The sequence below is a fragment of the Vulpes lagopus genome, chromosome 19, assembly GCF_018345385.1.
Source record: "Vulpes lagopus strain Blue_001 chromosome 19, ASM1834538v1, whole genome shotgun sequence".
Classification (NCBI taxonomy): Eukaryota; Metazoa; Chordata; class Mammalia; order Carnivora; family Canidae; genus Vulpes; species Vulpes lagopus.
In genome coordinates this window covers 1,628,643-1,643,287 of record NC_054842.1, presented here as the reverse complement: position 1 = coordinate 1,643,287, position 14,645 = coordinate 1,628,643, and the positions used below count along the sequence as shown (strand labels likewise).

The window sequence follows — 14,645 nt, the reverse complement described above, 5'->3', positions numbered from 1 at the left end:
GTCCTGCTGGCCATTTAACAACTGCTGGTCTCAACTCCAAAACAAGGCTCTTAAAATACAAAGACCATGGCTTCACACGGAGCCTTCTTCACTGGGAATCTCCTGGCAATGCTTAAGAATCGGGAGTATGAGGACACAACCTCCCAGGCTTTTACCTTGAGTCAGGTTCTCTGGGGAAAGAGCACACCTCCCTCTCTTAAAGGGAACCCGGTGTGACAATGAAACATGGCAGTCACCTCACTTAGCCCCACACCGCCCCAGGGATGCCCAGGGTGGATACCTGCGTGTCCAGCCACCTGACACCCTCAGGGGTGTGCTCCACTCTCCCGTAGAAGTGTACAGGGAGCATGTACTCGGGCCGTGCCTTCTCCCAGGGGTTGCCATAGCGCAGCCAATCATCTGCCTCCTCCACCTGCAAAGGGGCCAGCAGTGAGGGGAGCTCTTGCAAGGCAGCAGGGGGAGACAGTCCTGGGTGCCGGGCTGCCCCCATCCTCAGCCCACACTGACCACACTGTTGAGACGATGCTGCCTGACATGGAAATAAACTACAGCCTATCTACAAGGCAAAGATTTCCAGTTCTAGTCAAGGCCTCATGTTCACAAATTAACATGTTGGATTATTAAAGAAACTAACTTAGATAAAAGTCAGAAAAATGCTTTAAAGTACAAAGACATTAAGAATCACCCGAATTTGACAATAAAAAGGAATGAAGTCCTGCTGTGTGCTGCAACATGGGTGAACCTTGCATACATGTTGAGTCAAAGATGCCCCCATAGTGTATGGTTCCATTCACAGGAAATGTCTAGGACAGCCAAATGCATAGAGACAGCAGGTAGATTAATGGTTGTCAGGTGTGAGGGTGTGCCTGCAAATCCACGCTAGATTTCTTTTAGAGAAATGTTCTGGAGGGGTACCTGGGTGGCTCAGTCTATGAAGGACGGCTTTGGCTCAGGTCAAGACCCCAGGGTCCCTGGGATCGAGCCCCACATCAGGCTCCCTGCTTCTCTCTCTCCCTCTGCTGCTCCCCCTGCTTGTGCGCTCTGTCAAATAAGTAAAATCTTTAAAAAAAGAAAAAGAAAAAAAAAATAAAATGTTCTGGAAATAGACAGTGGATAGATGCCCAACTTTGTAAATATATTAAAAGCCACTTCATATCTCAATAAAGCTGTTATTAAAAACAAAAAACAAAAAGAATCGCTGGTACCCTACTGCTTGGAGAAGGACACCACAAATGAGTGGGCACTAGGGGCAAGGCTGCCTATGCAGCAGGAAAGCCTGGACACATCACTGGAAGACATTGCTTTTCTGCTAGGCCTTCCTTAAAGTACTTTATTTTTCAAAGCCTGCACCCAGTAGCATCCAAAATCAGTAAATACACAAAAAAAACCTCGCTAATAAAGCTAAAAGTCCCATGGACTCTAACCATCCTTGAGTCCCATGGACTCTAACCATCCTTGAGTAGAAGAATTTGGTGGGGTTGCAATGGAATAAAGAAATTTGGTAAGCAGTGAATAAAGAATTATAAATTAAAATTTAAACAAGAGTCTTTCTTCTTCAAATTTTTAAGAAATATTTATTTATTTTAGAGAGGGAAAGAAAGCGCACACAAACATGTGGGGAAGGGGCGGAGGGAAGAGAATCCTAAGCAGACTCTGGGTACACAGTGGAACCCAACAGGGAGCTCAATTTCACAACCCTGAGATCATGACCTGAGCCAAAGCAAAACCAAGAGTCAGACACTTAACGACTGAGCCACCCAGGTGTCCCTTTCTTTTTCAAATTTAACAAGCAACCCTATATACAGGCATACCTTGAAGATACTGCAGGTTCGGCTCCAAACCACCACAATAATAAAGTGAATACAGCAATAAAGAGAGTCAAATGAATTTTTTGGTTTCCCAATGCATATGAAAGCTATGTTTACACTACACCGTAGTCTATTAAGTGTGCAATAGCATTAGGTCCTAAAAAACAATCCACATACCTTAAATAAGAAATAATGCTAAAAAATGCTAACCATCATCTGAGCTTTCAGCAAGTTGTAATCACCAATCACAGATCATCAGAATAATGTAACAATAAAGTTTGCAATGTTGTGAGAACTACCAAAACATGAAAGAGACATAAAGTGAGCAAATGCTGTTGGAAATATGGGATTAACAGACTTGCTTGATGTAGAGTTGCCACAATCCTTTAATTTGTAAAAAGCGGTTATGTGTGAAGCATAATAAATTGAAGGGCAATAGAACAAGGTGTGCCTGTATGTTACTTTGACAGTTTTCTTTTTTAAATATTTATTATTTATTATTTATCTATTTATTTTATAGTAAGCCCTATGCCCAATGCAGGGTTTGAACTCATGATCCCAAGATCAAGAGTTGCATGCTCTGAGACTAAGCCAGCCAGGCATCTTGGTTTGGTTTAAAACAAAACAAAACAAAACAAAACAAAACAAAACCACCCTGTTTTGTTTTGTTTTGTTTTTTTAATGGTTCTTACACAGAAGTAAAAAGTCAGGAAGAATATTTGGGGACACCTGGGTGGCTCAGCGGTTGGGCGCCCGCCTTCGGCTCAGGTCGTGATCCTGGGATCCGCAATCGAATTCCGTATTGGGCTCCCTGCGAGGAGCCTGCTTCTCCCTCTGCCTATGTCTCTGCCTCTCTCTCTCAGTCTATGTCTCTCATGAATAAATAATGCATATATCTTTAGAAAAAAATATTTGGTTGTAGTTTGTGCCGTGGCTGAGGTTATTGCTTCCACATACGTCTCTCCATCATACTCCTGGCTGGGCTTTTCTGCCTGGTGCAGGCAGCTATTCATCACGGGACCACCCCTGTGTCTTCTGATCTGGCATCACATCCTTGAGATTCTCCAACACAAAGCCTGGCCATTTCCTGCAGAGTAATTCCATGAGTTGTTTGCAGAAGCAGCACCTCCTCAAATATAAAAGGTGGTGGTGGGGTCTTCTCTCTGGACCCCCATCTCTGCCCCCCTGACAAACAACACTGCTGTCTGACCACTGCCCAAATTTAATTCTGCTGTAGCTAAACTCAATTAAAAACTGACCAGCTAGGGCAGCCCCGGTGGCTCAGCAGTTTAGCACCGCCTTAGGCCCAGGGTGGTATCCTGGAAATCCCAGGATTCAGTCCCATGTTGGGCTCCCTGCATGGAGCCTGCTTCTCCCTCTGCCTGTGTCTCTGCCTCTCTCTCTCTCTCTCTCTCTCTCTTTCTATGTCTCTCATGCATAAATAAATAAAATCTTCAAAAAAAAAAAAAAACCCCAAAAAAACTGACCAGCTCCCATGAGACCTGGGTGGGAGGAGGGTGAGTTTTTAACTCATCTATCATCCCACAACTGTCTTTAAGCTGTTATGCAAGATGATAAGAGGTATAGGAATGAGAACACCAGAAGAAAGAAATGTCTGCAAGCAAAAGACAACACACAAAAAAACCTTCCTACCTATAACCATAACATCAAATAAGAAAGGATGGGCCTCAGAGTTTCTGTCTAATGAATACACATTGCACCAACTGTAAAGAGCTTGAATGGGTCAAAGCACAGGTAGGTGTACAAAGGGCTTGGGTACCTCTGACAGACACACACACACATAAGAAACTGTGCATTAAATTATCCAGAATGTACCAGGAGGAAAAGTGAAGTTCTCTTTAAGGTTAGAGAGAGTAGATCTACAAATTAAGCAAGAGATGCAAATCTGTTTTAAGTTTTCTCTGTTAGCCATATTTGTCAACTTTTTATTATGAGTGTTTTCAAACATACAGAAGTGTTAAAAGAATTGGCAGCGAACACTTGTGCACCTTCCACTTAGGATCCATAATTGTTAACATGTTGTTATACTTGATTTATCACACACCATCAACTCATTTATTTCTTGACGCATTTCAAAGTCAGTTGCAGACATCTGTGCACTTCTCCACGAACAGTTCAGCATGCACAGCATTAAGTTCAGTTCATCCTGTATTATTATTTTTAGGTCAATATATATACAACGAACTGTATAAACCTGAAGAATACTCACTCTTGAGGAGTTCTGGCAATTGCACATGCCTGTGACTCAAGCCCCAACATGATCCAGGAGCTTGCCATCACCCTAGGCATCCATCTGTTCATGTTCTGTTACGAACCTTCTAATCCCAACCACAGCCCTGCCTTATAGGTCACTATTGGGCCCCAAATTATATATTATGTAAACTATTCTTCAATCAAGTGCCTTCCATTTTGAAGTCCTGAATGAGGGCAACGAGGCTGCACTCAGGTTTTAATCTTCCCACTGACGCAGTCTTAGCCACCTCACTTATCTGTGGTCTGATGCTTCAGAATCCAAGCTATTCTTCCTCAGAACTACTTTGCTTTTGCAGTCTGGCCTATAACCCCCAGGATGCTGTCTGTCACTGGCGTCAGGGAGTGAAGGCAGGAGGTAGGAACAAAGCCTACAGTAACTGTTTCTCTAACTACTTTGGGTCAATCATCCCATGGAGGGTGAACCAGGGAGGGCCACCCTTTGCTCCACACTGTGGGAACCAGAACACAGTCCTCAAACCCTGGTGCTTCTGTGAGACCAGCCAGGCCCTGAATCCTACCCAGCAGGCCTCCCAGGCTCACGTAGAAGTTATGTGCACTGAGCTCACACAGGAGACCAGCCTCCGACAGCCCATGAAGAACTCTGAGGGATGCACGGAGCAGGATAGCCCTGACCTGTGCCCAGGACTGGCAGACAATCTCTTCAAGAAAGACTTTAACATATAAAAAGCTGAACTGAAAGTGTTTTCTTGTATGCATGAGAGCTGGAAACAAGGGAAGAAATGGAGACTCACTTACCTGCCAGCCATTGACAATCTTCTGGTTAAAAATCCCAAACTCATAGCGGATTCCATAGCCATATGCTGCCAGGCCCAAAGTGGCCATTGAGTCAAGGAAGCAGGCTGAAAATTCAAAACACAAAGCACTTCTTGGGTTCAAAGACAATCAGCTTTGAGGCCCACTGGAAGCAAAGCCTAGATACCCACGTGAAGTAAGCACTTGGATCCAGCCTCTGGGCACCAAATGGCAATCCAGTGGTGACCTGTCTGCTTCTGATTTCACGAAATGAAAAGGGAAACCCTTACGATCTTGAGAGCTGAAGGCCTGGGCCAAGGGGGTGCTCAGCGTTGGGGCGGGGGGGGGGGGGGGAGAGGACAAGGGCAGAAGTGAGGTACCCACAGAGAGCCTCATCTAACCCTGAATGCAAAGTCCTCTCACTGTTTGCTTTGTCTCAGCCTCATCAAGGCTGAAGGCCTCCCCACCCCTGCATATTCCACTTAAAATCCAAGCTGTTTGGAGAGTAAGGTAACACCACAAAATAACTACACACTAACAAAGAAGGCACAGGAATGGGGCTGGCAATGGACATTTTGCCATCTATAAGGACTCAAATACCTAAGAGCCAAAGTCCCCAAGGCCAGCAGGAAGGTGGCTGGAGCAGCATGTCACCATAAGGAGCCTTTATTCCAATCAAAATGTCTTAAAAAAACCCAATGTTTTAAATATTTATTTATCTGAGAGGGTGAGAGAGAGTGAGGAGAGGTGGATAGAGATGGAGAGACAGTCTTAAAGCAGACTCTGCTCTGAGCACAGAGCCTAACACGGGGCTTGATCCCACGATCCTGAGATCATGATCTGAGCTGAAATCTAGAGTAGGATGCAAGGCACCTGGATGGCTCAGTGGGTTAAGTGTCTGCCTTCGGCTTAGGTCATGATCCTGAGGTCCAAGGATGAAGCCCCACATCAGGCTCCCTGCTCAGTGGAAAGCCTGCTGCTCCCTCTCCCTCTGCCACTCCCCCAGCTTGTGCTCTCTCTGCCAAATAAATAAATAAAATCTTTAAAAAAAAAAAAAGAGTCGTATGCTTAACTGACTGAGCCACCTAGGCGCCCTGAAAAAAAAAAATGTTTTTAAATAAAGATCCAGGAGAGGAAGCCTGGGTGGCTCAGCGGTTGAGCGCTTGCCTTTGGAGTACCAGGATCAAGTCCCACGTCGGGCTCCTTGTATGGAGCCTGCTTCTCCTTCTGCCTATGTCTCTGCCGTGCTCTCTGTTTCTCATAATAAATAAAAATCTTTAAATAAAAAAAACAAAGATCCAGGAGGCAGCCTTATTGGGACTGGGTGGCTCAGTGGTTGAGCACGGAGTGGTCTGGCTCAGGGCGTCATCCCGGGGTCCTGGGATCCAGTCCCACATCAGGCTCCCTGCATGGAGCCTGCTTCTCCCTCTGCCTAGGTCTCTGCCTCTCTCTGTGTGTCTCTCATGAATAAATAAATAAAATCTTAAAAAAAAAGGCAGCCTTATTAAACTTCTAGATTAAAAAGAAAAAAAGTCTACAAGAAATACCAGTAAATAAAATACTTCCTCAACTGAGCAAACATGCCCAGATCCCTGTTATCAACCTTGTGTTAAGGGGAAGGGAAGGAATAAAAATATCCACAAATGTAAGATCTGGGCTGTTTCGAAGAAATCATTCTTGCAGGAGGGACACAGGACATATCAAGTTACAGTGGGCTAGGGGCTACCCACATCCACAGGGTAAGAAGAGTCCACGGAAATAGAGGGCCCCAGAGGAGGTCACACCCATTCATAGGCGAGACCTGTGGCATCACAGAAGTAGCAGGAAAGGTGACTAGGAAGTTGACAGGAAGGTGACTAGGAAGTTGACAGGAAGCTGACTGTGGCCTGCAGACACCCTGAAGCCCTGATGGAAGGCCAAGGATGGGACTGCCCTGGCCGACAGTCACCAGCCTCAGAATAGGAGGAGTGGTTAGGTAGCAACCCTGAGCTGTGAAGGGGAACAAGGGGTCTAGAACCTCCCCCTGAGCTTGGTTTTTACTGACTGGGAAGATGGCTATGAGCAGCATAAGGCCATCAAGGGTGAAGGGGGCTGCAGGGACTGATGCCGTAAGGCCTTGCTACACCCTGGGGGCATGCTGCCCATCAGTGAGACACACGATTCCATCTGTGGGTAGGTTCAGCTTCCTCTCTGGGATGATCTCACATCATAAACTAAAAGAGATCCCTGCATCTGAGAGCAGATGTAGAGGACACACAGGCTTCTCACATGAAGAGGAGGAGGTGGGACAGGCCTTGCCATTGTTTCCCTATATAAAACCAAATGTTGTTTTGTTTGGGAGAAACATATTCTGCTTCTATAATTTCTGAAGAATTTAACTTAAGATTTGAAAACATAAACACATACACACACTCAGATAAATTTTAGGGCATCTTATCCCTCCTTTACAAAATGGTTAACTCCCCAAAGGGGCAATAATGCAGTGACAGGTGCCTGAGTCCACCCTCCCATGCCCTCCACACAACAGCAACATAAAACTTGACTTACTTCTGTTATAGAAACACTATGCCCAAGAGCCTTGAAGCACACAGCAAAACCAATTTTCACTTCTAAATTCTTGGGGTTTTTTAAAGTTTATTTATTTTTTAGTAATTTCTACACCCAATATAGGGCTCAAACCCACGACCATGAGAGTCACATGTTCTTCCAACTGAGCCCACCAGGCAGTCCTCCACTTCTAAGTCCTTCACTCAGCTCCCTTTGCCCTAAAAGGCTAGCAAAAATAACCCAAACAGAAAAAAAACAAAACAAAATTGGATATGCTCTCAAACAGAATGGCCCCAGGAAACAATATCCCAAAAGGACAACTGCTATTTTGGGGCAATCCATTTACCATAGTAAAGCAGGAAGAGCCTGCCAGCTGGGCTGCACTCATAAATCATGTGTGTGTGTACACATGTGTATGTGTGTAGATGTGTGCATGTGTGTTTGTGTGCGTGTATGTATACTGTGTGCCTATGTGCGTGCATGTGTGTGTCTATCCATCTTTCTCCCAATTACTGGCTGTGGAAAGTGGTTGGTATATAGGAAACCCCTCCCAGTGCCAGCTACCCAACACTGGCAAGCCTGGCCTTCATGATAATTAGGAGGCATCCTTATGTGAGAAAACAACGTTTTGCATTTTATTCAACCCATATGACACACCTTCCCATCCACTCAGAGGGGCCAATCTACCCCCAACAAACCGCTGTTGGGATGCAGCTGAGCTTGGCCTCACCATGTGATCAGCAACCAGGGCACCACATCATGAGAGGCCATGCCCTAGTCAGATGGCGGGGTTACCTGCCAGCCTCCCCAGGCCTCCATTCCCGAGGCCAGCGTCCTCTTCTATTTCCTCCAGTTCTTCCAAGTCCAACCCTAGCTGTGAATAAAAACAGGGGCAATATTTTTATATTACTTAATATCTTCCTCACGCAAAGGTAGAAAGATACTGAGTGTCAGTTTACATCAATCCAAGATTAGAGTCTGCTTTTAGACTTGAAAACCTAATATTAAAATCTGACATTTTATCAATGCATGAAAGTTTCCAGGTATTCCAAAAGCTGCCAAACTACATAAGAATCAATAATCAAAATGAGGCATGGTTTAACAGCCAAAGATACTTATAGCCAGGTTATTAACCTATGTATGGTGAACAGATTACAATATGTATCCTAAAAATGAAACCAGTGCTTTAACTGGCTATATTTATTATTTGCCTCTTCTCTACATTTAGCTGTGGAACGCCTGTTGTGCTTGGCTTCGGGTCACTTTCTAGGTCACTCACACTGCTGTGCAAGTCAGCTAAGTGCGTCTGTGGGACGAAGTGAGCTTAGGGTCCTCTTGCTCTGCCATCTTCCATGGAACTCCCATGTAACATCTTTTTCTTTTCTTTTCTTTTTTTTTTTTTATTATTTATTTATGATAGTCACAGAGAGAGAGAGAGAGAGGCAGAGACACAGGCGGAGGGAGAAGCAGGCTCCATGCACCGGGAGCCTGATGTGGGATTCGATCCCGGGTCTCCAGGATCGCGCCCTGGGCCAAAGGCACGCGCCGAACCGCTGCGCCACCCAGGGATCCCGTAACATTTTTTTAAACCAAAACCTAAAAGGACTTTTCCTGTGGCATTCCAACTGCATTCACACAATCTTGTGAAACAGGTATGGAATGTTAAAAACCAGAAAGAAAGGAACAAGGTCCCAACTTCTTCACCTGACTCAAAACCATCCCAGAATGGTTTGGATAGGCAACTGTTCCATTAACCTGGCTTAGTGCGTTAAACTTCACAAACAGCTCACGTTAATTATCTTGATGAATGTGTTTTAAACTCCAAGAGCAGGATGCCTGGGTGGCTCAGCGGTTAAGCTTCTGCTTTCGGCTCAGGGTGTGATCCTGGAGTCCCGAGATCGAGTTCCACATCAGGCTCCCTACATGGAGCCTGCTTCTCCCTCTGCCTGTGTCTGTGCCTCTTTCTCTCTCTGTGTGTCTCTCATGAATAAATAAATCTTAAAAAAAAAAAAATCCAAGAGCTATTCTTTATTGGAATTACATTTATCAATTGTTTATCAAGTTAGAAATTTAAAATAGATTCAGGTTTTTTAAGTATTATGTGAATTCATTTTAAAAACAAATAAACCCATTAATGTTAACATAAACAATGTAATTTGATGAAATATAACTATAGTTTTTAAAACAAATTTAGTGAGAATAGTGTTTTACATTTTTATAAATTTTTTCAATAAATTTTCTGCTTTACCATTCAACCTATTGAAATATCATACTTCATAGAGCCTCTGGAAAACTTCATTGCATAGTCATAAAAGAGCAAAAATAAATAGTTCTGACCTAGTGGACCACTTGAGAAAATCTCAGAAGACCCAGTGTTCTGATAAATTAGGAAGGGTGGAAGCACACTTGTAAAAATATAAAGATCAAAGTCAGAGATGATTTAGTGTCTATTAAATAAATTGAATGGTATTAACACAAATAATAATTCAGACTAAGATTTCAAAATATTGACTTAATTCCCATAGCAATTTCAAGGAGCACGTTCCACTAAAAATATTTTGAGCATGTGGGGGAGGCAGGATTTACCCAGCACTACACACTGGCTCCAAGCTAAGAAACATGTTTAATTACATTTTCCAAATTTGTCTGACTGTGGAAGCTCTTATTCATGAAACATTTACTAAAGTCAGAGAGCAGCACACCACATAAAAGCAGGCTAAGAGCAGATTGGGAGGTGAATTTTTTTTGTTTTCACCTTGAATGTTGTAGGCACACCTCAGCCTAATCAGACACATTTTGCCATGAGTTTGAGAGTATTCAAAAGAGGCACAAAAAATAGCTGACAGGAAATCCAAAATATTTTTTTTTAAGATTTATTTTTTTAAAGATTTATTTATTAAGAAGTCCAAAATCTTGCTAAAATGGCCTTCTGTACTGAAGACCAAGAAAGAGCATGATAGAGCACCCTGAACCTAGTTTTGTTCTTTATTGAGATCTAATTCATGTTCCATATCAAATTTACCCTTTAAAGTGAACTATCCAATGGTTTTTAGCCTATTCACAAAATTGCACAACCACCACTAATTCCAGTACTTCACCACCCAAAAATAAAACCCCATACTCACTGGCAATCATTCCCGGTTTCCCTATTCCCCTAGACTTCGGCAATCACTTGTCTACCTTTCCATCACTACAGATTTGCCTATTCTGGTCATTTCATATAAATGGAAACATAAAACACAGGACCTTTTGTATCTGGCTTTTCAATTAGAATAATGCATTCAAGGGCAGCCCAGGTGGCTCAGCGGTTTAGCGCCACTTTCAGCCCAGGGCGTGATCCTAGAGACCTGGGATGGAGTCCCACATCGGGCTCCCTGAATGGGGCCGCTTCTCCCTCTGCCTGTGTCTCTGGCTGTCTCTCTCTCTCTCTCTGTGTCTCTCATGAATAAATAAATAAAATCTTAAAAGAAAAAAGAATAATGTATTCAGGGTTGATCTGTATTGGAGCACATATCGGTACTGTTTATCATTGTGCAGCTTTCCATGGTATGATTATTCCACGTTTTGTTTATCCATTTATCAGTTGAGGGATATTTAGGCTTGTTCCACTTTTGGGATATCATGAATAATGCAGCTTTGAACATTTGTGTACAATTTTATGTGTGGACAAATGTTTTCATTTTTCCTGGAAATAAACTTAGAGTGAAATTGCTAGTTTACATGGTAATTCTATGCTTAACTTTTTGAGTAACTGCTAAACTATTTTCCAAAGTGGGTCCATCATTTTACTTTCCCCTAGCAGTATATGAGGGTTCCAATTTCTCCACATCCTAGCCAACACTTGTTCTCGGTCTTTACAATTATAAGCCACTCAAGTGGGTGTGAAGTGGTATCTCATAGTTCTGATTTGCATTCCCTGATGACTAATGATGCTGAGTATCTTTTCACATGCTTTTTGGTGATTTGTATACCTTCTTTGGGAAACTGTTGATTCAAGTGCTTTGCCCATGTTTACATTAAGCTGTCTGTCTTTTTGCTGTTGAGTTGTAAGAGGTCTTGATACATTCTGGATGCCAGACCCTGATCAGATTTATGATTTACATATACTTTCTCCTATTTTGTTTTTTCACTTTTCATATTTTATTTAAATTCAATTTCCCAATATACAGTATAACACTCAGTGCTCATCCCATCAAGTGCCCTTATTAGTACCTGTCACACAGTCACCCTCTTTCACTTTGACTTCTTCATAATGCCTTCTGATGCACAAAAGTTTTTAGTCTTGTCCAATTAACTATTTTCACTTTTATTGCTTATGCTTTTGATGTCATTTCTAAGAATTTACTGCCAAATCATGAACAGTTACCCATATATATTTTTCTAAGAGTTTTATGGTTTTAGTGCTTATATTTAAGTTTTTGATCCATTTTTTTAAAAAAGAGAGAGAGAGACCGAGACAGAGAGAGAGAGAGAGGCAGAGACACAGGCAGAGGGAGAAGCAGGCTCCATGCAGGGAGCCCAATGTGGGACTCAATCCTGAGATTCCAGGATCACGCCCTGGGGGGAAGGGAAGGCAGACACTAAACCACTGAGCCACCTAGGAATCCCCTGATTTTTTTTATCTATTTTGACTTAATTTTTGTATGTAGTGTAAGATAGAGATCCAACTTCATTTATTTGCACATGGACATCCAACTATTCTAACACCATTCATTAAAAAACTATTTTCTCTAATGAGTTGTTTTGGCACTCTTTTCTTTAAAAAGAAAAAAAGCAAAAGCAATGGACTGTACAGACTACCAAAAGCACAGGTGACAAAAGAAAAACCTGGACTTCATGAAATACAAAAACTTTTCTTTTCTTTTATTAATACCCAGAAGAGAACTAAAACTCAACAATAGCAACAAAAACAAACAGCTCAATTCAGAAATGGGAAAAAGACTTAGACATCTCTCTAGAGAAGATATTTAGATGCCCAATAAGCACATGAAAAGATGGTTAACATCACTCATCAGTAGATAAATAATGCTAATTAAAACCACAAACAGAATCCCGTCTCCCATACATTAGAATGGCTATTATCAAAAAAGAAAAAAAAGTAGTGGTGTTGGTGAGGATGTGGAGAAATTAAAATTCTTGTGCATTGTTGGTAGGAAATTAAAATGATGTCACCGCTGTGGAAAACAGTACGATGTTTCCTCAAAAAATTAAGCAGAGAATTACCATATGATCCAATAGTTCCACTTCTAGCTATACACCAAAAAGAACTGAAAGTAAGGACTTGAAGATATATTTCTACACTCATGTTCTAAAAGTATTATTCACAGTACTTAAAAGGCAGAAACAATTGAGTGCCTATAGACAGAGGAATAAACACAATATGGTATACACTATACACATACAGTGGAATATTTTTCAGAGCCTTAAAAAGGAAAGAGATTCTGACATATGCTAAAATATGGATGAACACTGAAGATATTAAGCTAGCTTAACCTTGAAGATATTCAGCTTTTTGCCAGCCACAAAAAGACAAATACTGCGAGATTTCACTTATATGAGGTACCTAAAATATCAAACTCATAGAGACAGAAAGTAGAATGGTAGCTGTCAGGAGCTTTGAGGGAGGGTAGAATGCGGAGTTAGTGTCTAATAGATATAGGGGCTCAGTTTTGTAAGATGGGAAGGGTTCTAGAGATGGATGATGATGACTGTGGTACAAATATGAATGGAACTTCTGTAATGTTTACCACAATTTTGAAAAACTAGGGGAAAAAATCAATTGACTAAATGTGAGGGTTTATTTCTGGACTCAATTTTATTCCATTGTTCTATATGTTTATCCTTATGTCAGTACAACACTGTCTCCAACTTTGTTCTTCTTTTTCAAGTATGTTTTAATGATTTCTGGTCTGTTGCATTTCATCTGAATTTTAGGATCAGTTAGTCAATTTGTAAAGAAGACAACTGGAATTTTCGTGGAGATTGCAGTAAGTCTGTAGATCGATTTGGGAAGTGCTGCCATTTTAAGATGAGGTCTTCTAAGACATGGATAGACACATAATATTTCATTTTTAGGTCTCCTTTAATTCCTTTCAATAATGTTTTATAGTTTTCAGAATATAAGTTTACATCTCTTTTGGAAATTAATTCCTAAGAATTTTATTCTTTTTAATTCTATTTTAAGTGGAATTGTTTTCTTAATTTCATTTTTGGACTGTTTATTGCAGGTATATAAAAATTCAGTTGATTTCTGTATACTGAGACCTTATATTCTGCAACTTTGCTGAACTCATTCATTTGTACTAATATATTTTTATTCATTTCCATAGGATTTTCTAGATCATGTCAGTTGCATATAGAGAGAAGTTTCCTTCTTCCTTTCTGATCTGGACGCTTGTTATTTCATTTTCTTGCCTAAATACCCCAGCTAAAACCATCAGTGTGATGTCAAGTAGAATTGGTGAGAGCAAAATCCTTGGAACAAAATATCAGGTTAAATACCAGCTCGGGACACCATCAGTCAAATAGAGACTGCAGGACACTCTATAGGACAAAGCCAGTTTCAACAAATAAACTGCAAGGCACAGAGAAGTAAAAAAGAGAAGTGTATATAGCTTAAGAGAGACTTAAGAGACATATTGACCAAATGCAACTAAGTTTCTGAACACACTGTTAAAAAAATTACAAGGCAATCAATAAGTTTGTCAACTGTCTGAAAATTACTGTCAATATCTTACGGGTCTGTCATTATCTTAGGGGTCATAATGGTATGATCCTATCTTTAGAAATACCTGTTGAAATAGCAACAAATGAAATATGCTGTTTGATATTAGCTTAAATAATCTGGGAGTAGCAGGCATGTGAGAGAAACAAGAGAGGCCGAGAGTGGCTTGATGACAGGTAGAGTCAAGTGATGGGTATTTGGAAGAAGTTCATCACAGCAGTCACTCCACTTTTGTACATATTTTAAACTTTCTATGATTAAAAAATATATAAATATGTATATATATTTAAATGTACCCTTGATGGCTCAGTCAGTAGGGAGCTGCTGCTGCTTTTTCTTTTTTTTTTTTAAGATTTTATTTGTGGTCTCATTCATTTGGGGAATATAAAAAATAGTGAAAGGGAATAAAGGGGAAAGGAGAAAAAATGAGTGGGAAATATAAGAAAGGGAGACAGAATATGAGAGACTCCTAACTCTGAGAAACGAACTAGGGATGGTAGAAAGGGAGGTGGGCGGGGGGTGGGGGTGACTGGGTGATG

The 14,645-nt window shown here is 41.4% G+C and overlaps 1 protein-coding gene across 1 annotated transcript in view; it reads right to left on the bottom strand.

Annotated features, from left to right (window-relative positions):
* PYGB (glycogen phosphorylase B) overlaps nt 1-14,645 on the bottom strand; it is a 59,326-nt gene that overhangs the window by 22,017 nt on the left and 22,664 nt on the right. The window contains exons 3-5 of the mRNA XM_041734377.1: nt 8,178-8,256; nt 4,839-4,942; nt 281-412 (exon numbers count right to left, since the gene is read on the bottom strand). Coding sequence (XP_041590311.1) covers nt 281-412; nt 4,839-4,942; nt 8,178-8,256 — 315 coding nt within the window. The remainder of the gene's footprint in view (nt 1-280; nt 413-4,838; nt 4,943-8,177; nt 8,257-14,645) is intronic.